The sequence below is a fragment of the Benincasa hispida genome, chromosome 9 (genome assembly GCF_027475165.1).
Source record: "Benincasa hispida cultivar pf3 chromosome 9, pf3_genome.v1.1, whole genome shotgun sequence".
Lineage (NCBI taxonomy): Eukaryota > Viridiplantae > Streptophyta > Magnoliopsida > Cucurbitales > Cucurbitaceae > Benincasa > Benincasa hispida.
Window position 1 is genome coordinate 1,719,370 of NC_143486.1, and position 23,558 is coordinate 1,742,927.

At 35.5% G+C, this 23,558-nt stretch overlaps 1 protein-coding gene across 1 annotated transcript; it reads left to right on the forward strand.

Annotated features, from left to right (window-relative positions):
* Nucleotides 1–15,874: 15,874 nt before the first annotated feature.
* LOC120086205 (LRR receptor-like serine/threonine-protein kinase IOS1) lies at nucleotides 15,875–21,503 on the forward strand. The gene is made up of 12 exons (XM_039042743.2): nucleotides 15,875–15,956; nucleotides 17,728–18,262; nucleotides 18,351–18,841; nucleotides 19,007–19,139; nucleotides 19,225–19,296; nucleotides 19,379–19,450; nucleotides 19,530–19,610; nucleotides 19,758–20,130; nucleotides 20,212–20,338; nucleotides 20,436–20,498; nucleotides 20,576–20,768; nucleotides 20,861–21,503. The coding sequence occupies exons 1-12, from the start codon at nucleotides 15,875–15,877 to the stop codon at nucleotides 21,273–21,275; spliced, it is 2,637 nt and encodes an 878-aa protein (XP_038898671.2). The 3' UTR covers nucleotides 21,276–21,503.
* The last annotated feature ends 2,055 nt before the right edge of the window (nucleotides 21,504–23,558 follow it).

Genomic DNA, 23,558 nt, shown 5'->3' on the forward strand with positions numbered 1-23,558 from the left:
TATGTTGAGCGGCAGCTAACGGTTGTCAAGGTTCGTGTGGCATATGACTAAGTGTGCTAAGCGAGACATTAATGCGCTGAGGCTTGGAGCAGAGCATGCAGCAACCAAGTCCTTTTGAGGACTATTGGGCGCATAGTGGGCGTGAAGGAAGGTGCTAACGACAGGTTAGGAGTTGGTCGCAAGAGGTATAGGCATTGAGCATAGGCATGTGCAAGACCGATTCATGTTGAGGTTAACTTGGGCAATGATGAGCCCAAGACATAGGTAAGGCCACCAAGCGCTGAGGCTGGGCGTGCGTGCTGACCAGTGCACGACAATGAGCACAAGGTTGGGCGCAAAATGATGAACACAAGATGCTAGGTATGCGATGTGCATTGGAGCTATGCAATGAAGCTAGGAAGCATGCAATGAGGTATGCGATGTGCACTAGAAGACTGTGTGGTTGCTTGGGAAGCGTTGGCAGCATTGGCGCAAGGCACCTGAGGTAGGCGTTGCTCGATGGTTATGATTGAGGAAGGCTTATCACCTGGTTGGTGATGCGTTGAGACTAAACTATGTGTGGGCTAAGACATGCGTTGGTCTAGAAGCATACGACCATAGGAGGGATGCGATAGCCTCAAGGTGAGTTATGCATTGGCCAAGGTTGGGTGATGCACCGTCTGAATGAGGCATGCAACCAAGTGATTGCAAGCCTTGGCTTGGAAGTTGAGCCTGGGGTTGATGACCAAGAAGAGAGGATTAGCTTAGACCACTATTTAGTTGAGCCAGCTATCATGCTTAGGATTTTTGTTATCTCTTTAAGGATGAAGTGGCAACTTAACAACCAGGGGATAACATGCAACTGCTAGTATAAAAGGGAAACTTAACTTTAAAGAGAGGGTTTGAGCAATTCACTCATGCAAATGGAGTGATTCCAGTGCCATTCAAACCCTGAATGTGTCTAGTTGATGATGCTAGAAGGAAATTCCAGAGGAATCGGGTTGGAGATTGAAGAATCCGGCTGAAGGTTGAGCTCTCAGGTAAGCTCGGGCCAGTCTTGTTGACTTGAAGATTCCAGCCAAACCACGAGGAGTTCTAAGCTGAGATTTTAAGGTAAGCTTGATAAGACATTTTAGAGAAAATTTGTAGAAGGAAATTTCTTGAGAAAAGGTCTGTAAAATTAGTTATTCAAATTGTAAGTTGGATCTGGAAATCTTGAACAAGTAGGTAGCTGCTTGGGTTGAACAAGCAAGCAGCTTGAAGGGCCAGACAGTGATATTGGTGAATGCACGCATTGAGGGCTGAGTTGCGTGCAAGGGATGAGTTGGTGCAAGGACACGTTGAGATGCATTGGACCATACATTGCATGTTGAAGCCATAAGCACAAGAGAGTATTGTGTGGGTGTTGAACTATGCGACAGTGCAAGCGGAGCTGTGTAGCTAGGCGTGCAAGGTGTTAGGCACAAGGTTGCATTGGAGCGTGTTGGCGCACGACTGGACGAGCGCATGAGGCATGCATTGATGTGCCACAAGTTGGGCACATTCGTTGAACGATTGGCACAAGGGTTAGCTAGGCGTTGGGCCATGCGATAAGCTGAGTAGGCGTGGAGGAGGCTTAAATGCTGGGCGTTAGGAAGGTGTTGTCACCTAGTCAAGTTAAGGCTTAAGAAATTCGCTAAGTACTCAACGTCTAGTAGTACTTGCCATTGGAAGGTAAGGCTCCACACTAAGGCAATATAAGCTAGTTTATGAAATGTTGGTTCCAAAAGGGAGACCAATGCTAATGATTAAAATGCGTTGTGATGTCCAGGTTTGACATCAAATGAGGGGTACTTTAGGAGGATTGCCAAAGACAGTGAGTGACTTTAAATGCTTTATGAATGATTTAGCAATTCATATTTATCGAAAGCTATTTATGACAACTAATTTCAAATAGTTTCCAAAGTAACGCATCTTTCTTTAATGTTATTTTTATGTGTTGACTTAGAAAGCTACTATGTTCAAGTTATGTACTCCAATGATCATGGGTATGCGTTAGTGTTGAATGCCTTAGGGCAACTAAGTCATATATAGATAAAAATGTGCCTTAGAATATATGAATAACTCAGTACTGAAGGACTAAATGTGAAGGTACTAGAGCTCAGTCCTAGATATGAGATCAGTATGAATAGCTCAGTACTGAAGGATTGAATGAGAAGGTATTAGAGCTCAGTTCTAGATATGAGTTCTGATGACAAGATCTAATCTACATGCACATAGGATAGCTAAGACTAGGAGAAAGGTGATGGAAAAAGATGACACACCTTATCCTAGGGAACTACGAGGTAAGGTGATGGACAAAAGAGACACACCTTAACCTAGTATAGTATGAGAAAAACTAGGTGGAAGGTAGTGGACAAAGGTGATACACCTGAACCTAGAGTAGTACGGAGAGTTGGAAAAAAAAGGCTCCTCCTCTCAGTTAAGTAGTATTTGTAGTTAAGTATAGTGGAGAGTTGGACAAGAGGGTTCACTCTCAGTAAATAGGTCAAGTATTGGGAGTTGAGCAAGAAGGCCACTCTCAACGGAGGAATAGTCCAACTATGCAGAGATATGATCTATTATGTTATCATTTTTAATGTGAATGTTGTTTACCTAGGTTTATGTTTTAAGTTAAAGCTTTCAGTTTTATTATCAGTTTTATGTATGATGCTTATGTTTTAAAAGTTAGTCACCCATTGGACTTCTAGTTCATGTTTCAAAATGTTTTTCCCCCCAGGTAGTGGTTACTCCCCAGAAGACATCTCTGCTATTGAAGGAAGCTTAACTGATGACTCTGTAATTGTTAGTACACATGTGTCTGTCATGCTGGGACTAGGGTTATATATTGAGCTCACTAAGTTGTAATATACATAAATGTATATACGAACAATGTTATGAAACCCTGTAATGTAAATGTGTTAAATTTCGAGTTAATTTGTTCAGTATGTTGATAAAATGTGTGTATTTAAGGTTTAAAACAGGCTAAACAGGTTAGTTAGACAGTAAGTACCAGCAAAAGGGTTGGTAACTGCTGCCATTACATCTTTTTCCAAGTTAAGAGGGTAATCTGGGAGGGAGTGTGACAACACATATTAGTCATCATTCCGTAGAAGGATGTTGTAGTGGTATTATTAGTGGAGATGGTGATGGATTACTATGTTTAGATTCTTCTCCTAATTCTTCAAAAGATCAAGTTATACGAAATGTTGGTTTTAATGGTGATTTGAAGGAAAAATATGTATTTGGAAGTAAAGAAATATTGTCCAAGTGTTTTTATGTAATAGTAGTGAATAATAATTTTCAATTCAGGACTACACGGTCAAATTCAAAGTGGCTTGAGTTGAAATGTTTGCAAGAAGGCTGTTCATGGTATGTTCAGGCATATTGGTACAAGAAGAGTGAGTTGTGGATGCTTAAAAAGTATATTTCTAAACATAATTGTTCAATGAATACAACTCAAAGTTGTCATAGGCAAGCTTCTTCATCTGTAATTGAAGACTGCTTGAAAGGGAATTCTAGGTTTATCTCTACTAATCACTCACTTCCTAGAGATATTGTTCATAAGGCTACTATTAAGCTTGGTGTTAATATTAGTTATCAAAAATCTTGGAGAGCAAAAGAACATATATTAAGATCATTAAATGGTAATGCAATTGAATCATATAGCTTGATTCCACAATTTTTTGAAAGGTTTAAAAAAATGAATCCAAGTATTGTTACTGATGAAGTATTCTTCTTATAAAATTTATATCACCGTGTATTGTAGATAGACTGTTATAGACATCTATCACTCTCTATCAGTGATAGTTGTGCATCACTGTCTATCACTGATAGACTGTGATAGACATCTACCACTGTCTATCTACCAATGACACACAATGATTGATTTGTTACCATTGTGACTAATATAATTGTTTTTAAAGATTGATGAAAATGGACATTTTAAATTTTGTTTCATGGTTATTGGTGCATTTATTGAGGGGTGGAGGTACTATAGATGATAACTTGTAGAAATACAAGTTATTTGTACTCCATTTTCAGACTATGCAACAATAAAAGGAAGAAAATGTGCCAGTCATGGTTAAGTTTATACAAAAAAACCAAAGTTGCGCTAAGATACTTCAAACACACCCGTTGACCGAAGGAAATCAAACACGAGGATTTCCATGAGCAGCATAAAGGATTGTTCCAAATTCCATTCGAATTGAACACTAACGATTACAATCTAAAACAGAAACTAACAGATCATGCAAATACAGAAATTACAACATGCTAAACGATAATACAAGGGATAGAGGATGCATATCTTTGAAGAACCATTCTTCAAGAATCCCTCGATTAATCCAAAATGCTTCCAAAGCAACTCTCGAACGCAACGAACAGAAACAGCAACAACACGAACAACGAACACTCCTCCACGAACCCAATCGAGTCCAACTCGACTCACGAACAGAGTGAGGACACCACCACAATGGTTACCTTGGTATACTCGGTGTGAGAATCTAAGAGTTGTGGACTCTGTCTGATCTTGGCTTGAGGAAGAGATTGGAGGTCTACGATCGAGAAAGTGGGAGATAAGAAGTTGGCCTATCGTATAGACCATGTGCTCGATCGTTTAGTAAACAACAGCTTATCGTATAGACTTAGCTACTCGATCGTGTAGCAACGATCAGCTGAATGACTATCGTATAGTCAACTCTAAGTGATCGCTTAGCTGATCGTGTAGTCTCTCAAGCTTAGTGAAACTCTTTCACTTGATAGCTTATCCATGAGAACTTTCCGAATGAAGTAACTACTAACTTAGGAAAATTATTTTCCTTTTATCTCATGGTTACCATAAAACTTCCAATAACCTCCCACTCAATCGGTTATTAGAGAAAAAGAAATTATAATTAATATATTATAAATAAATACGATAACCAACTTATCATATTATATTTATAATCTATAGTTTTAATATTTCATCATATGAAACATACAAACCATAGTTCTTTTCCTATTTTATGGTACTTCATGTAAATCATATTTACATTAATTCCTCCACTTGATGTATCTCATACATCACAACATTATATCATATATAATTGAATTTTCTTTTATTAATTTGAACACTTTAAATAAACCCCAAAATTTTATTCTCAACTTGAATCCATTGAACTACCAAGGGGACCTTATGGACCTGTAGCTTGAAGCTTCAACGGTACGTGAATAGCTGACTAAACAGTTTAGTCACGAGATCCACCATCCGTTAACTGCTGGGCACTCCACTAAAGATTGACAGTTGCACTCTTCTCACTACAGATATATTTCTGTGTCCATATCGACCAATCAACAGTATGATAACCCTTCACAGATCGCTCGTAAGTATAGCTGGGCCAATTTACCGTTTTGCCCCTCTAGTTACATCTAACTCCTTAAGTACCACTGATTCCTTTAATGAAAAATAAGTCATAGTCTTACTATGACTGGGTTCTCTCTTCCAAAGAGAGGATATGGCAACTATGTTCAATACCCGAAATCAGCCCTTAAGGGAGCAATCTATCTACTTACCCCTGCTTCAGGGAAGGAGTGAATTCCATCTTGTGTAATTGAGTTCCCTGCTCCCCAATCAGATAAATTCCTAAAAAGGTAGGCTTGTTGAGTTGGCAATCTAGCCACTCTCACCTATACTAATCAAAAGACTATCCTCATAGGCAAGAGTTCCCAAAATACTCAGGATCAAGGTCATGTCACCTATGGTCATTTTAGTGAGATGTAAGTCTCAATTATCAACGACGTTATATAAAGAAATGAATCATCTCGTGGTCCGGTCTTACACAAACTCTTTGTATAGGACACCCCCGCTCGCATGTCTCCACGTGAATGGTCAGGATTAGACCATCTGTAGTAGTTCACAACATTTGTAAACCTCTACAAAGCGGGCAGTATCCATAGTGTCACTAGGATAAGGTATCCTTCTTTTATCCTTATACTACAGACCATTTAGATTATTACTTAAGGCATGATCCACTTGTATATCTCATATACATGCTTAAGTTTACATACAATAACCACGGATCTTATTTTATTGGATATGAATAAATGCAAATAAAATAACTCTTATTTTATTAATAACAATGTGCACAAACTGTTTACAAACTACGAGACTCCAGGAGAATTAGGTCACCAATCCCAACAATCTCCCACTTGTCCTAATGCTTCGGGAGACTAATGTACAATACATGAAAAATAATACAATATACAATAAACTAGGGCATACTCTATACCCCAGTATCATCTCCGACTTGCCCTAGACAAGATGTCGCATATCCTGTAGACCCAGACTCTCCAAATGACCCTCGAACACTTTAGTTGTGAGGGCCTTTGTAAACGAATCAGCAACGTTGTGCTCTGACGTGATCTTTGTGACAATCACATCACCGCAGTGCATAATCTACCTGATCAAATGATAGACTATCAAATGATAGTTGTGAGGGCCTTTCGTTTAATATGCTTGCCTCTATGATGACTCCGAGGTTCCTTTGAATTTACCATAGCCCCGCTGTTATCACAATAGAGAGTGATCAAAAAGACATATTTGGAATAACTTCCAAATCAGTAAGGAAATTCCTAAGCCAAACTGGCTCTTTAGTAGCTTCACAAGCGGCTACGTATTCAGCTTCCATAGTGGAGTCCGCGATGCATCCTTGCTTAATGCTTCGCCAAACTACAATCCCTCCATTCAGAGTGAACACTAACCCTGATGTTGATTTCTGAGAATCTCTATCAGTTTGAAAGTCAGAGTTTGTGTATCTTGTAAGGATCAAATCCTTATCTCCATACACAAGCATATAGTCCCTCGTTCTCTGAAGATACTTGAGGATCGTTTTGAGCATCGTCCAGTGATCTAATCCTGGATTGGACTAATAATGACTGATGATCCCTACTGCATAGCAAATGTTAGGTCTAATACATAACATTGCATACATTAAGCTTCCAACAGTCGAAGCATAGGGAATTCGTCTCATTTCCTCAACCTCTTGAGGTGTCTTAGGATATTGCTCCTTAGACCATACAATTTCATGCCTGAAGGGTAATAAACCCCTCTTGGAATTCTGCATCTTGTACCTAATCAACATTTGATTAATGTACGATGCTCGAGATAAGGCTAACTTCTTGTTTTTACGATTTCCAATGATCTGGATCCCTAGAACATACTGCACCTCTCCCAAATCATTCATTTGGAATTGGGCAGCTAGCCACTTTTTAATGTCAGTCATAAAACCTATATCATTTCCAATGAGTAGGATATCATCCATATACAGTACCAGGAAAGCTACAAAGCTATTGATGATTTTCTTGTAAACACAAGGCTCATCAACATTTTGATCAAAGCCAAACGATTTGATTGCACTATCAAATCTAATGTTCCACTATCTAGATACTTGTTTCGGCCAATAAATGGACCTATTAAGCTTGCAAACTCTTTGCTCTTGATTTGGAACTATGAACCCCTTTGGTTGAACCATGTAGATGGTCTTCTCAAGATTACCTTTCAGAAAGGCAGTCTTGACGTCCATTTTCCATATCTCATAATCATGAAATATGGCACGGACAGGAGTATCCTTATAGACTTCAATATGACAATAGGTGAGAAAGTTTACTCATTGTCCACTCCCTCGAACTGGGTATAACCCTTTGCCACGAGTCTAGCCCTAAAGGTATGCACCTTTCCATCTACACCTCGTTTTCTCTTGTAGATCCACTTACACCTTATAGGTTTTACCCCATCAAGTTAATCCACAAGTTCCTAGACATTATTGAAGTACATAGACTCCATTTCCTGGTTCATGGCTTTAATCCAGTCATCTTTATCAACATCCTCCATTGCTTGCTTATAAGACAATGGATCCTAGACCCCTCATCAAACATGATGTTTTGGGCTTTAGTCAAACCCAGCGTTCCGAGGGGTTCATAACCCTCCCACTACGTCGAGGCAGTCTCAACTCTTGAGATGGTTGACTAGATGTACCAACATCAACAACTCTTGTTGATCTATCAGTCTGTTCAACAACTCTTGTTTAACCCTCAGTAGTCTCACTAGAAATCTCACGTAAAATAAGCTTGCTTCGTGGTTTGTGATCCCTTATATGGTCTTCTTCGAAGAAGATAGCATTTATCGACACAAATACTTTTTTCTCACTCGGATCATAAAAGTATCAACTCCTCATTTCCTTAGGGTAGCCTACAAAGAGGCAAACTTTCGAACATGGTTTCAACTTTGTAAGGTTAGTCACAAGCATGTGGGCCGAACATCCCCAAATCCTAAAGTGGCGTAAACTACCTTTACGGCATCTCCACAACTCAAAAGGTGTTTTAGAAACACTTTTCGAGGGAACATTATTCAAAATGTAACATTTAATCTCCACTGTAAATCCCTAAAACGAGTCTGGAAGATGAGCATAACTCATCATAGACCGAACCATGTTCAACAGGGTTATGTTTCTCCTTTCTGATACACCATTTTGCTGAAGTGTACCTAGGGCCGAGAGTTAGGATGTGATTTCATGTTCTATCATATAGTTCTGGAATTCGAGATCTATATACTCTCCACCACGATCAGATCGTAGTGTTTTTATCTTCTTACCTAACAAGTTTTCAACTTCAGCCTTATACTCCTTGAACTTGTCAAGAGCTTCAGACTTACATTGCATTAGGTATAGATACCCGAACCTTCAATAATCATCTATGAAAGAGATAAAATATTCATACCCACCTCGAGCCCTAACACTCATCGGACCATAGAGGTCTGAATGTATAAACTCCAAGGTTTCCTCAGCTTCATAACCTTTTTCAGTAAAAAGTCATTTGGTCATCTTGCCTTCAAGGCATGATTCACATACTGGCAAGGAGTTTTCTTCTAAACTCTTTAGAAGTTCACATTTCACCAACTTCTCAATCCTATTGAGGTTGATGTGTCCTAACCTTAGATGCCAAAGATGAGATTTTTCCTTAGGAGAAACTTTTGATCTTTTTGCAATTGTCGCTGTACTGAACATTTCAGTATTAAGTAAGGCTTTTATGACTAACGGCCTTAGTACATATAAGTTATTTTCCATTGAACCAAAACTAATCTCCATACCATTCTTGAAAATAAACACTTTACTCTTAGAAAAGGAGACGGTATAACCTTGTTCAATGAGACAAGAAACCAAGATTAAGTTCCTCTTGATATGAGAAACTATAAAAACATTATCCAATAACAGATAACGTTTCTTGTCCAACAATAACTTCAACCTGCCTACAGCAACAGATGAAACAACCTCACTAGTACTAACTCGAAGAGTCAACTCTCCATCTTCCAACGTTTTCTAGGAACCAAATTTCTGGTAGGAAGAACTGACGTGGTTAGTAACACCTGAATCAAGTATCCAGGCAGAATCATCATTCTTTACCAAACACGTCTACAAGACAAATAAATCACATTTACTGTCTTTAGACTTCTTCCTCTTCTAGAGAGTAATGGGATTATATAAGAACCTAAATAAGCTCCAAGTCCATTTCAGAGAACACTTCTCGTTGATGAACTTTCTCAGAGTTAACAACAAGTGCTTTCTCTAACTAGAGGTTATCTTGGGAATTGACACTACTAGTTTCTTTGTCATCCATCCCTTTGTGCTCAAAAAGTGAGAACTAACATTCAAACAACTCTTGCAATGAGTCCATGATCTCAATGACCATGTTCTCAACCCTTTTGGCCAATGCATTAGGTATGCTAGCCAAAATGTGAAGTCGGGCCAACAAGTTAGCCTTCATCCACACCTCATATGCATTACGAACACTTCGCGATGCATCAAAGGTCGGGACTTGAGGACATTCCTCAACCAAGGTCGTTTACCATGAAGTATGTTTTAAGAGACTCTTTCTAATGTATGTAATCGGTCAAAGTAAAAGAGGCAACTAACGGAAAAACATTTATGTTGTTGAAAAAGAAACACATTGATCTACATTAGATTTTAGCAATACTCGTTGAAAAACAACATCCAATACGGTTTAGCAAAACTGAAATTAACCCCATGTGACATCTAGTATCACAATGACGCTTCAAAGGTTTAGGACAAAAGCCACCGAAGGGTAGTCAATTTATCTCTCCTCTGAATTGAGACATTCTCAACTAGTCATTAATACCAGAACAACTCTTGCTCCTATAAGGACTAGCCATCATTGATTTAGTCAAGAAATCATTAACTTGCTTAACAATTTCCTATAAGTGTGACCCTTCAGTTTAGGCCCTAGAGTTCCGCCCCAAGCAGCCAATCCGAAGGGAAAAAATCTAATTGGAGCAAAAACTAAAGCGACCCTATCCATTTCTGGAGTTCACCTTGATATTGACCAACCGCACAAAACCATCCGAAGGGAGATGCTCCCAGGGCACCACAAGGCAGTGCAAGAAGATATCACGGTGCAAACCAATGAAGGAGACCGCAGGACATATTGACACACATCCTTCACCCACTTACTATAAACACTCTCTCCATCCACCTTGATATTGACTCATGCAAACATCATCCGAAGGGGGATGCTCTCAAGGCACCACGAGGCCAAGTATGAATCTTACGGCGCGAACATTCAGGGAGAAACGTGAGTGGAATCATTGACATATCTTATATATCTCTTCCTCCCACTAAGTATTTTATAACCTAGGGTTTAATTTACTTAGAAAAAACACGACTAAGAATTTTAACTAAGTGACTTTTTAGGTTTGCCCAAGAGTAACTCTTACCTTGGAAAGTTGAACAACTTTTGATCATCATTCATTAAACTCTTCAACGAAGTCTTTGATCAACTATCGCATGCTTGTATCAAATCTATCTAATTCACCTTTCCAGGTAGGTTCCTAGGTATGGGTGTTCCGTTTCTGTCAGCTTAAGTACCCAGCCTAGACAGAACCCGCCTTAGACAAAAGGTCCCTTATAGATAGATGTAATACAAATTTAATCTTTTATGGAAATCAATTTAATCCTATTAAGCCGATTCAAAAGATTAAACTTACTTTTCCAATCTCATTAGAACCATGAACTTAGGTTTATCTCAATCCAATTTTAAAACCCTTTTAAAACATGAATTCGTCTAAGTTTGCATGCAACTCTTTCTTATTGATTTTAGTTATAATTTCTATTATAATGCTTATAATAGGAAACAACCAAAACCATCCACAAGGCGAAGCAACACATACAAGACATTCATAACTTTTTTAAACAAGCCTAAGTGTCATGCTCCATGCATTGTTTATTCATTGCTATTTTTATATAACACTTATATAACAAAGCAACGAACCAAGCATACATGCTTCCATACACCCTTATACTAAAACTCTTATAATATAAAGATGATGCATGGATATGCTTAATGCATACATAAATATAACTCTTATATTTCATGATGCATGCACATGCTTTCTTGTAATTTCATCATGCCAATAACTATTACAAAGCATAATGAGTCTCCGGTTCAAATAGGCGAATCAAGTCTTGAACCGTCCAGGAGAAGCTTGCAGCTCCTTGATCGTGTACCAAATCCTTGTGATCGCCTACATGAGAGAGTAAACTCTTTACTCAATCGTTTAACAATCTGTGTGACCATAAACAATCATTTAGCAACGATCGTGTACCTTTGACTATGCAATGAAGTATGAGGTCACGCAATCGTGCAGTGCGCATTGTGCAATGCAAGCCTTAAACGATCATCTAAATGACAACAATGCGGTGAAGCATAATCATCTAAACAATCGCTGAGTAAGCTAAGGTATCATATACCGGGTGATCGTGTAGTTAGTGACTATGCGATGAAGCATGCTAACTACACAATCGTTTAGTGTGTGTACCTTTTATTAAACGATGAGTGTCAAAACTCTAAGTTTACCTCTAGCGTCCACGTGATCAAGCAACCAACGCTACGTGATAGAGTAAACTCTTTACCCCATCGTTTAGCTAAACGATCGTTTAGTAAATACTGCACGATCGCGCAAAACTTTTCTACACAATCGTTTAGCCAAATCTCAACAATCGTTTACCTTAGGCTACACAATACGACCAACCTTTGGTCTTCTTCCTCGATGAGAACATCTCCATACTTCGAAACTTCGTCACGAATGACTCAACAAACTTCAAACGCTTTGAATACAAACTCGATTGCTTGTTAATTATGCCCAAAAACACAGGGGCCCTTACAAATTAACACTTTGTAAACTTAAAGAAAGCTTTAAACAGAGGCAACCATCCCGTAAACATTCATCAACACATCCACAAATGCATTTAACTCTTAAACGCAATGCAGAAAACTTAAAAACCCGAAGATTTCTATGAGTAGTGGAAGGGATCGTTCCAAATTCCATTCGAATTGAACACTAACTGTTGGGGTTGATGCCCTAAACTCTCATTGGGTCCTGTAGTTTGTAAACACCTGTATTGAACAAACGCTTGTGATGTAATAATATGAGATATTTTCTTCACTGTTGTCTATAAAAGAGGAGATGTTTTATTTGCTTTACCACAAACCAATAAACTAAGATCCCTAGTTGTCATTGTAACTTAAGCATGTATGTGGAGACATACAAGTGGATCATGCCTTAAGTGATAACCAAAATGGTCTGTAGTATATGGATAAAGGAGGGAAACCTTATCCTGGTGACACTACGAATGCGGCCCACTTTGTAGATAGTTACAAGTGTTGTGATGTGTTACAGATGGTCTGTTCCTAATCATTCATGTGGAGACATGCGAGTGGGTGTGTCCTATACAAAGGAGTTTGTATAAGACCGTACCACGAAGTGTTTAGTCTCGTTATATAACGCGTTCATGACAGAGACTTCACTTCACTAGGATGACCATAGGTAACATGACCTCAATCTTGAGTGAGTTGGGAACTCTTATCTTTGAAGGCGGTCCTTTGATTTGCATGGGTGCGAGTGGCCAAATCGCCGACTCAAACCTACCAGTTTGGGGATTCATCTGATTGGGGAGTTGGTAACTCAGCTACACAAATGAAATTCACTCCTTCCCCAAAACATGAGTAAGTAGATAGATTGCTCCCTTAAGAGCTAATTCTGGAGCTTGAACGATGTGGCACCACACACCTTCTCATGGCTTGAGTGGTGTCCACTCATAGTAGGACTATGAGATAATTATTCATTAGAAGGATCAATGATACTTAAGGAGTTAGATGTAACTATAGGGGTAAAACGATAAATTGGTCCAGTTGTACTTTCGAGCATCTATGAGGGTTATCGTACTATTGATTGGTTATATCCGATGGACACAAAAATATATCTATAGTGAGAAGAGTGTGACGCGTAGAATTTATGATGCGATGGTGTGAGTTTGCGATGATGTGTGTTATGCGGTGATCATGCAAGTTTTCCTAACAAAGCCCAAGTATAAGCCTTCTTAGGTTTCCTGGTAAGTCCAGGGTCGAATACAGAGACTACTAAGTAGATATGTGACAGACTCTTTGATTCTATTGCGGTGGTAAACAAATGAAATGGATAGTGTTTTGATTTAGATTTTTTCTATGCGACTGATAACTGGTAGAAATACAAGTTATTACAGCTCAAATAAGTAAAACAATGAGAGAATGTGATGGTAAAATAAGCAATATCATGTCTGAAAGTGCTAAACTGAAAGGAATTGCGATCGCAAGCACTCATCGCATAAAAGCAGTTAATTTACCTACTTTGTACAAGTACAATGCGATGGCGCATATGAAATTGCGATCCAAAGACACAATGCATCAGCGCGCTTGAAGATTGCGATCGTGAGAAGTTTCTTAAAAAGGTGGCCGCATAAAGACCTCGCATCAAGGCGACAACATAATAAATCATGATGGGACGAAAAGCTGATAACGGTTGATTCTGAATTTAGTTGACAAGCCGTTAAAAGCCACACTGTAGCAAGTACACTCAACTTTCGGTGACCATTAAACGACACAACAAAGTAGGGGAATTAATGCCACCCATCATTGCAATCATTAGCAAGAAAGACTGATTCACCTTGAAATCTATAAATATCGAAGGCCACTAGAGTTAGAGAGTTAGTCAGTTAGAGAGTTAGTCTATTCACGCACATACTCATACATATACATAGCGAACGGAGAGGAGTAAGGAGTTAAGGAAGAAGCCAAGAGAAATCGCTCCCGGACAGATCGAGAGACTACCGGAAAGCAACACAAAGGAGAGAGGGCCAACACTCGCGAGAGCAAGAATACACATTAGAACAGAGTTGGAGTGAAAAAGAGCAGTGTAAAAGGCCATGGGAAGCAAGACATTGCTTACCGGGCTTCTTATCTCTCAAATCCATTTGTTATTTTGTATTCAGTACTTTATTTGCAAAAAATGGAAATCTCATTTCAATCTATGTTCAATCTCTCCATACCACGCACGAGTAGCTAAATTTCTGAATTGGTACTTAGCTAACATGACTTAAGATTTACATTTTATGCAATCATCTTGTCTTATGTATGCATCATTCACCCTTTGGACATACTTGAGAGAGTAGTCTAAAGATAGAATCTAGACTTGAGAGAGTCAGATTAGAATCTAGGCTTGAGAGAGTTGGATTAGAATCGCATAAGCAAGAAATAGAAACTTAGACAGAAGTTCTATTGCTATTTACACATCGCATGCGCCCTAGAAATAGGAATGATTGTATGCGGTCACCTTGTTTTATGTGTGCATCATTCATCATCACATAGGCAAGAGTAGAGGCTTAGAAATAAGTTCTATCAATTGTTTCGCATACACATCGCATGCCACTAGAAATAAAATATCACTATATATCAAAGATAGTATGCATAGAAATCTTTAGATGTCTATCATAATTTATTGCCCAATGATAGATGTTTATCACTGATAGATAGTAACATTTTACTATATTTGAAAATATTTTCAACAGCTTACTATTTAAAACAATTAACCATATGTATATAGGGTTATTTTCAAATATAACAAAATGAATGTCTGTATATTAGTGATAGACATTGATAAAGTATTACTAATAGACACCAACTAGCTTAACTATCTTAATTACTTTGCATAATTTACATTTTGAAGGAAAGAAAGAATCAAACATTTAAAAAAATTAAAATAAAATATATGGGAACATCAAAGAGGTTTAAATACCTTTATGGTAACAATTTTGTTTGAAAACCATATTTTTTTCCTCACAATTTCTTACCCATATTTCCTATTTAAGCATTTCAATCTTTAACCAATTTAAAAAACTAAAACAAGTTGAAAACTACTTTTTTTTCTTTAATTATCACAATGATGTGACTTTAATTTTGAAAATATTGATAGAAAATAAAATATATAAATCAATAGATATGGTGGTTGATGTTTATACGTTTAATTTTAAAAATTAAAACCTTGGTAATTTCAAATAAGTTTGTGAAAACGTAAGTAATTTCCATGCATAGATTTGGTCTTTTAGTTTTGTATACAAGTTTTGTTCTCTCTCGAATTGAAAATTATGATAACCGCATAAATTTATTTATTTATTAAATAGAAAAAATAAATGGAAAGGCAAAATATCGGTATCACCCTTTGTCAATGATATTATTATAAATTCACCTACATCTAGAAAAATAATAAAAATAACAACATTTGCATGCATATGAAACTTACGTAGTCACACTTGGTTATTTAAATTTGACATGGTCTAATTGTATCCTTAAGATGTTACACCATGCTTAAAAAGTCAATTAAATAAATATTGTATATTAAACTAGCCTTAATTAAATCATTTTATTGATCAAAAGAAAGAATAAAAACTATGATTATAGCTTTCCATTGCTTATAGATATTAAACTCAACCAAGATAAGATGATTAAGAAGATGATCATGGTTGTTTTGAAACACTTACTCCTTGCTTTTCTGGGTGGCTTAGCTCTTGCCATTCTTGTCCAAGCTCAAGATCAATTAGGTATGTATACTGATCTTATAACTCTACTACTTATTCAACTTTTGATTAATAACTATTTAAGTAATATTTGATAACTATTTGGTTTTTAGTTTTTATTTTTTTTAAAAAAAATAAATTTATAAACATTAGTTTCACTTACAAGTTTTTATTCGTCTATTCAAAAACTAAGCTTTAAAAATCGAAAAAGAAATATATAGGACTTGTTTGATAACGTTTTTGTTTCTTGTTTTTATTTCTCATTTTTAAGAAACTGATTTGTTTGATAACCGTCCTCATTCTTATTTTTAAAATTTGACATACGTTTCTTTTACTTTTTTTCTTTTTTCTTTTTAATTTTTTTATATTTATAAGTTAATTTAGTTTTGAATTTTAAATTTTCTAATATTTAGATCTATATATTATTTTTTATTTTTAAATTTCAAATTTTCAATATGTATATTTAAATATTTTCTGAATTTTGAATTGAATTTTAAAATATGCATGTTATATATATTTTTTAATTAAATTTATTATATTTAGTACCTTCTAAACCAGTTAGAATTTTACAATATACAAATTTTGTTTATTAAGACATTCATTTAGGACCACTTTAATATTTTACAACAACAACATTTACATAATAATATAATTAATTTGGATTTGAATCAATGTTTTTTAAGACAAATGATTTAGTGAGAAATAATATTGCAAATCAAATTTTAGCAACATATGTATAATAGAAACAATTTTATTATAGTTATTAGTTTTGCATATTGACTTGTGTATATTTATTAATGTAAATGTTTTATAATTATTTTTTTATATTTTAATGCATGTTATATATCTTTTATTTTACATAATTAAATTATATTTATACTATGATATGAGAGTGTTAGGAAAAAAAATATAAGATACAAGAAATAAGAAATGATTATCAAACAAATTTTTGTTTTTGTTTCTTTTTCTTTTTCTTTTCTTTTTTTTTTTTTTTTTATAAGAAAGTAGAAGCAAAAATACCAAACATATTTCTATTTCTAGTTCTTAAAAAAATAAGAAATAAGAAATAAGAAATAAGAAATAACAAACAAGCAATAGGATATAGGAAATAAGAAACAGGAAACGTTATTAAAAAAGCCTAAAATTTGCTTTTTTTTTTTTTTTTTTTTTTTTTTTTTAAGGTTTTAACTATAAATTCAAGAGTTTAATTTAGACATTTAAAAACTACAATAGAGAAATGAAGAAAAACAAGCATGAATTTCAAAAACAAAAAACTTTAAAAAAAAAAAACATCATTTGATAAAAAAATTCGATTTTTGTTTTTTGTTTTTGAAATTTATACTTGCTTTCTTTCCGTTTTTCTATTATGATTTTCACCAATCTTAAAGAAATAATTGAATTCCTAGTTAAATTCTAAAAACAATTTTTTTTTTTTTTTTTTTTAAAAAAACTACCTTATTAGTTTTCAAAAGTTGACTTGATTTTTTAAAACATTAGTAGATACTAGAAATTAGATTAAAAAAAAAAGAAAAAAAAAAGAGTAATTGATAGGTGGAAATATTGTTTATAAACTTAATTTTTAAAAATAAAAAACAAAAAACAAGGTCCAATCTAAGGGGGGAAAAAAAAATTTTAACCGTTTGTTTTCGTTTTTGAAGTTTGAAGGAGAATCCCTGAGTCAAAGATATTGAGAGGAAATTAACAAAACTTTCGAAGAACAGAAATAGTTATCCAATGACCTAAATCATTTATATACATTTGGTTGATTCTAAGTCTTATATTTGCTTGTTGGTAGGTTTCATCAGCTTAGATTGTGGATTGCCAACAAACACAAGTTATATTGAATCAACAACAACCCTTCGCTTTACCTCAGATATTCCCTACATAAACAGTGGTGTAAGCAAAAGCCTATCCTCTAATTATCAAATTTTATTTCAACAACAATACCATCATGTTAGAAGCTTTCCACAAGGACGCAGGAATTGTTACACTATAGGCATTAAAAAAGACACTAAGTATTTGATGCGAGCAAGTTTCTTGTATGGAAACTACGACGGGCTTAGTAAACTGCCAACTTTCGATCTCTACTTCGGAGATAGTTTATGGACAACAGTGAAATTCATCGATGAAAGCATCGATATCACAACAGACATCATACATGTTACCTCAAACAATCAAGTACAAATTTGCCTTGTAAATACAGACAATGGGACTCCTTTCATCTCTTCATTGGAATTCAGACCTTTGTCCAGTGAGACTTACGTCTCAACAACCTCGTTGTTGCATTATAATCGATTAGATATGGGTACAACAACAAATAAAACATACAGGTTTGTAGCAAATAAAGGCCCAATTGTATACTTATTTTATTTTTGGTTCTCGACAAGATCGTCTATCCTAAAAGTTGATTTTCTTTAGGTTTCCAGATGATGCCTATGATCGTTTTTGGGTGCCTTTCAACTTTGGCCAGTGGGCAAGCATAAGTACCACACTTAAGATAGAATCTGATGATAACAATTATTTCCAGCTAGGGTCTGTTGTCATGGGAACAGCAGCAGTTCAAATAAATATAAATGAGTCCTTGCGGATCCAATGGGAGTCAGAAGATGAGACAACCCAATATCATGTATATATGCACTTTGCTGAGGTAGAAAATCTCCAACCCAATCAAACAAGAGGATTCAACATTACCTATAATGGCCAATATATGTATGGACCTTTTACTCCTCATCACTTGAGCACAACAACAATTCATACTACAAAACCAATACCATTGCAAAAGCAGCCAACCAAAACGCATCTATTCTCACTTGTTCCAGTTGAAAATTCAACACTTCCTCCTATCCTCAATGCTATGGAAACTTATTCTGTAATAGATCTTTCTGAACTAGCATCAAATCAAGGAGATGGTATATGCTTATCTTTTTCTTTTTCTTTGAGTTTTCCTTTCACATCTAGGACCAGTTTGGATTGACTTTCTAAGTATCTAAAATCGTTTTTTTTTTTTTAAGTTCAAAATCAGCTTGTTATTGATTTGGCTGGTTCTAATTCTTGTATAATATATGGATAACTAGTGGATGCAATAAGAAACATCAAGTCAACTTATGGAATAGTTAAAGATTGGGAAGGAGATCCATGCGTTCCAAGAGCATACCCTTGGGAGGGTATAGACTGTTCCAACGAAACTGCTCCGAGAATTGGATCTCTGTAAGCAACTCATGACAAATATAACTTTTTAACTTCTAAAATATGTTTACATAAAATGCTAAAATAAGTAACTCTCTCTTTTCAGGAATTTGTCATCAAGTGGATTGGCAGGGGAAATTTCTTCATATATATTCAATCTAGAAATTATACAAACTTTGTAAGTAACATGGTGTTAGATAGATTCAACCTCGACCTCAATTGGAACTATACTAGTCATTGACCGTACTTGATATTTGCAGGGACTTGTCGAATAATAACCTGACAGGAAATATCCCTGCTTTTCTTTCTACATTGAAAAAGCTTAAAGTCCTGTAAGTGATGAGCATAATCCAACTTGAGTTGTAGGAATTAGGATACACAATATTAATACATCGATCTCTCTATTTGCAGAAAGTTAAACAACAACACGCTCACAGGGACTGTTCCATCTGAACTCATTACGAAATCCGTTGATGGTTCACTATTGTTAAGGTTTATTTTCTGTGAAAGCCTCATGCTTTACATAGTTGTCTATCTTTACAAGTTTGATGCCTTCTTAAATTATAAACTTTTCGTTATACCTAGGCAAAAAAGTCACAATTCAAGTCTAACCTATTAATTTGTATCCTATTGACGTAGTGTTGAAGGGAATCCAAATCTAGATGCATGTCTATCAGATTCATGTGCAAAGAAGAAGAGTGAGAAAAATAGCGTGGTTATCCCAATAGTAGCATCAATTGGTGGGTTGGTAGCCATTGCTGCAATGGCAACTATCATCTTTTGGATTGTTAAATTAAAGAAGAACCGACAAAATGGAACTGGTGTTTTATTGGAGTCAAAAAGGAGACAGTTTACATATTCGGAAGTATTGAAGATGACAAATAATTTTGAGAGAATTCTGGGCGAAGGTGGTTTTGGAATGGTTTACTATGGCCTCATCGATAACGTTCAAGTGGCTGTAAAGTTACTTTCTCAAGCATCTGGGCAAGGCTATCAACAGTTTCAAGCAGAGGTATGTACACACCACTAAAATTTATTACTAAGTTAACTTCACCTGTATAATACACTATGATGTTGTTTTCTACATTTGTAGGTTACACTTCTTTTAAGAGTTCATCATAAAAACTTGACGAGTCTAGTGGGGTATTTGAACGAGGGAGACCACATTGGCCTCATTTATGAGTTCATGGCCAATGGAAACTTAGCAGAGCATCTTTCAGGTGATTAACTTCCAATTAGTTAACATTTTCAATTGATTAATCAATTTCAACTCAAAAGCTGACACTAAATTTTTCTCAACTTGTCAAATTCAAACAGAGAAGAGTTCGCGTGTCTTAAGTTGGCAAGATAGACTCCGAATAGCCATGGATGCAGCTCAAGGTAAATTAATTATTTCACATGAGCATTTCCACAAACAGCATATCGACATGAAAAAAAAATCTAATTATTCACAACAGGATTGGAGTACCTGCACGATGGTTGCAAACCGCCCATAATCCACAGAGATGTGAAAACAACAAACATCTTATTGACAGAGAATTTCCAAGCCAAACTTGCAGATTTTGGTTTGTCCAAAAGCTTCCCAACAGAGGGCAATAACACCTACATGTCCACCATTGTAGCTGGCACTATTGGTTACCTTGATCCAGAGTAAGAACCAAATTTAACAGATTTCCTTCCAAATTAAGGATTCTTGAGCAGATTCAAATGAAGATGAATAAATATCATTGCTCGTCTTTCAGGTACTATAAATCAAACAGGTTGACTGAGAAAAGTGATGTGTACAGCTTTGGGGTTGCTCTATTGGAGATAATCAGCTGCAAACCTGTAAGACCACTAACTGATACTGATGTTCATATCGTCAAATGGGTAAACTCCCTGGCAGCTAGAGGGGATATTAATGGCATAATTGACCGAAGATTGGATAGAAATTATGATGTGAACTCAGTTTGGAAGGCAGTGGAAGTAGCGATGAATTGTGTATCCGAGAAGCCTGCAAAAAGACCGACAATGAACCAAGTGGTGGCAGAACTGAAGAATTGCTTAGCCATAGAATTGGAACGGATTAGGGAGAATCAAGCTTTGAATTCGACAAACTCCATGAACACGATGTCCATTGTTATGGATTACAGTGTATCCCATCCATTGGCAAGATGAAATCCGCTGAATTTCAAATGGGCATTGCAGATTCATGGTCCTTCATCTCACTTTGTGTTTGGATTAAAAATTTATCTATAATTGTATTAAATTTGAATTGATGTTCATTCTTGTTTCAAATTTGGATATAAACTTTTGAGTGTAGTCTCCACCATGTGTTGTGAAATGTTGGTTCCTTGACAATAGTTTAATATAAATTCGAAATTTATTGGTTTTAGATTCTTAAAACGTTTTCTTCATAAATTTTGAGTGACATTTAATCAATGGGCTTTTAAATGTAATTATGAATGATGATTAGTTTATTTTTCTTTTAATTTGACTAACTAGAAGATAGACACAAAATTATTTAGATGATGTTCGACGTACAAAATGGAGTTGAGTTGATAATTATTATAAAAGGAGAGTAATTGGAGAAATTAACACAAATAACGAGGTGAGAAATACAAATTAACACAAATAACAATATAATAAACCTCTTTAATTATTAGTGAACCATGCAGTGGATGAGTTTTTTTTACCCCCAACTTGGAGGCCAAACACTCCCTTATTGATTAGTTAGTTGATTGACCAATTATATTGATTTTTTTTTTTTTAAAAAAAAAAGTTAGACCAAATGAGCTAACTATTTCTTCTCTTTATGTGAATTCAACATCTAGAGGAGCGGTGTTCATAGATTGGGTTGGGTTAAAAGACTTTTTAGACCCAACCTAATTGTTCGGATAGTAAATTTCTTCCACCCAAGATGAACCCAATCCAACCCAACTGGGTTGGTTCGGATTAATCGAGTCATTTACTTAAAATTTTGTTCTAAAAAGAAACAAAACATAAATATGTAAAAATCCAATTTAATTAAGATTAACAACTCAATTTCAATTTATATAGTGAAAAAAAATGCAAAGAAACTACTTTTAAGAGTTGTTGAAGAATAAATTATTAAAAAAATATTGGAATTAAATAAAACTAAAATCAATATATGTATAAATAATTGTGTTATAAGTAATAAAAAAAATATATTTTAAGTTAATAATAAATTCGGGTTGATTCGGATTGGTTTGGGTTATAGTGAACCCATGAACCAACCCAATCCATAAAATTTTCATTTATTTGAACCCAACCCAACCCAAATGAATTGATAACCCAACCTAAACCACACGGGTTGGGTTGGGTTGATTGATATTTTCGGGTCATCGGGTTTTTTGAACACCCCTAATCTAGAGATGTAGATACTAATATACTTCTTGACTAAGAGAACAAAATTTAATTAAACAGATTAAAAAAAAAAAAAAGGAAAAACAAAGGTTACAAAGTCATAATAATGATTTGTGTAGAATTATTAAGAAAAAGCTTGCATTCTCTTTTTGACTAAGAGAACAAAATTTAATTAAACAGATTAAAAAAAAAAAAAAAGGAAAAACAAAGGTTACAAAGTCATAATAATGATTTGTGTAGAATTATTAAAATGCTTGCATTCTTTTTAGAAGAATTTGGTGCAACAAAAGACTTGAAAGAATACAATCATTTCATTATCATCCACATCAATTCAAGCATAAATTAGTAAATAAGGCAAGTAAATAGTTTGATCTTTCATCCCAAAATCTACGCTTGGAAGATTAGTCTCTTTAAGGGGTATTTGACCCCCAACTTGGGTTTGGTTGAGTGAGTAAAAAAACCCACTCACCGTTTGTTTCACCAATTATTAAAGAGACTTATTACCTCGTTGTTAACGTTAACTCACATTTCCTACCCCGTTATTCGCATCAACTCTCTCAATTACTCTCCTCCTATAATAATTACCAACTCAATTCAACTCAACTCTATGCGCCAACTGTCCCTAAAATATTTTCTAGTGGACATTGTGAGTCGGGCTAAAACTATAGTTCTCACCTTCACAACAATCCGACCAACCAATGCTGAATAATTTATGGCGAAAAGTCAAGTTCTAAGTCCTTTTATTCCACACGTAACAGTTAAGAAAATAACTAATGGGGCCATTGACTCCACAAAATCTACGGTTTCCAATGTGCCCAATTTTTGTAGTTTTTAGTATACTTGGGATGCTCAGACAAAAAGTCGTTCAAATGGAATGGCAGCACTCTTCTGCACCCAAAGTCTACCTTCAATTCCTACCCCAATTGAGGGGCTCAGTGGCAGCATGAAGTTTAAAATCAAATGAATAATATAATAGATAACCATGAAGTTTTATCTCAAAGTCAACTAACAATGAAAAGAGAAACTCAAAATAGTACCTCTACAGATGCCTCTCAAAATAGTACCTCTATAGAT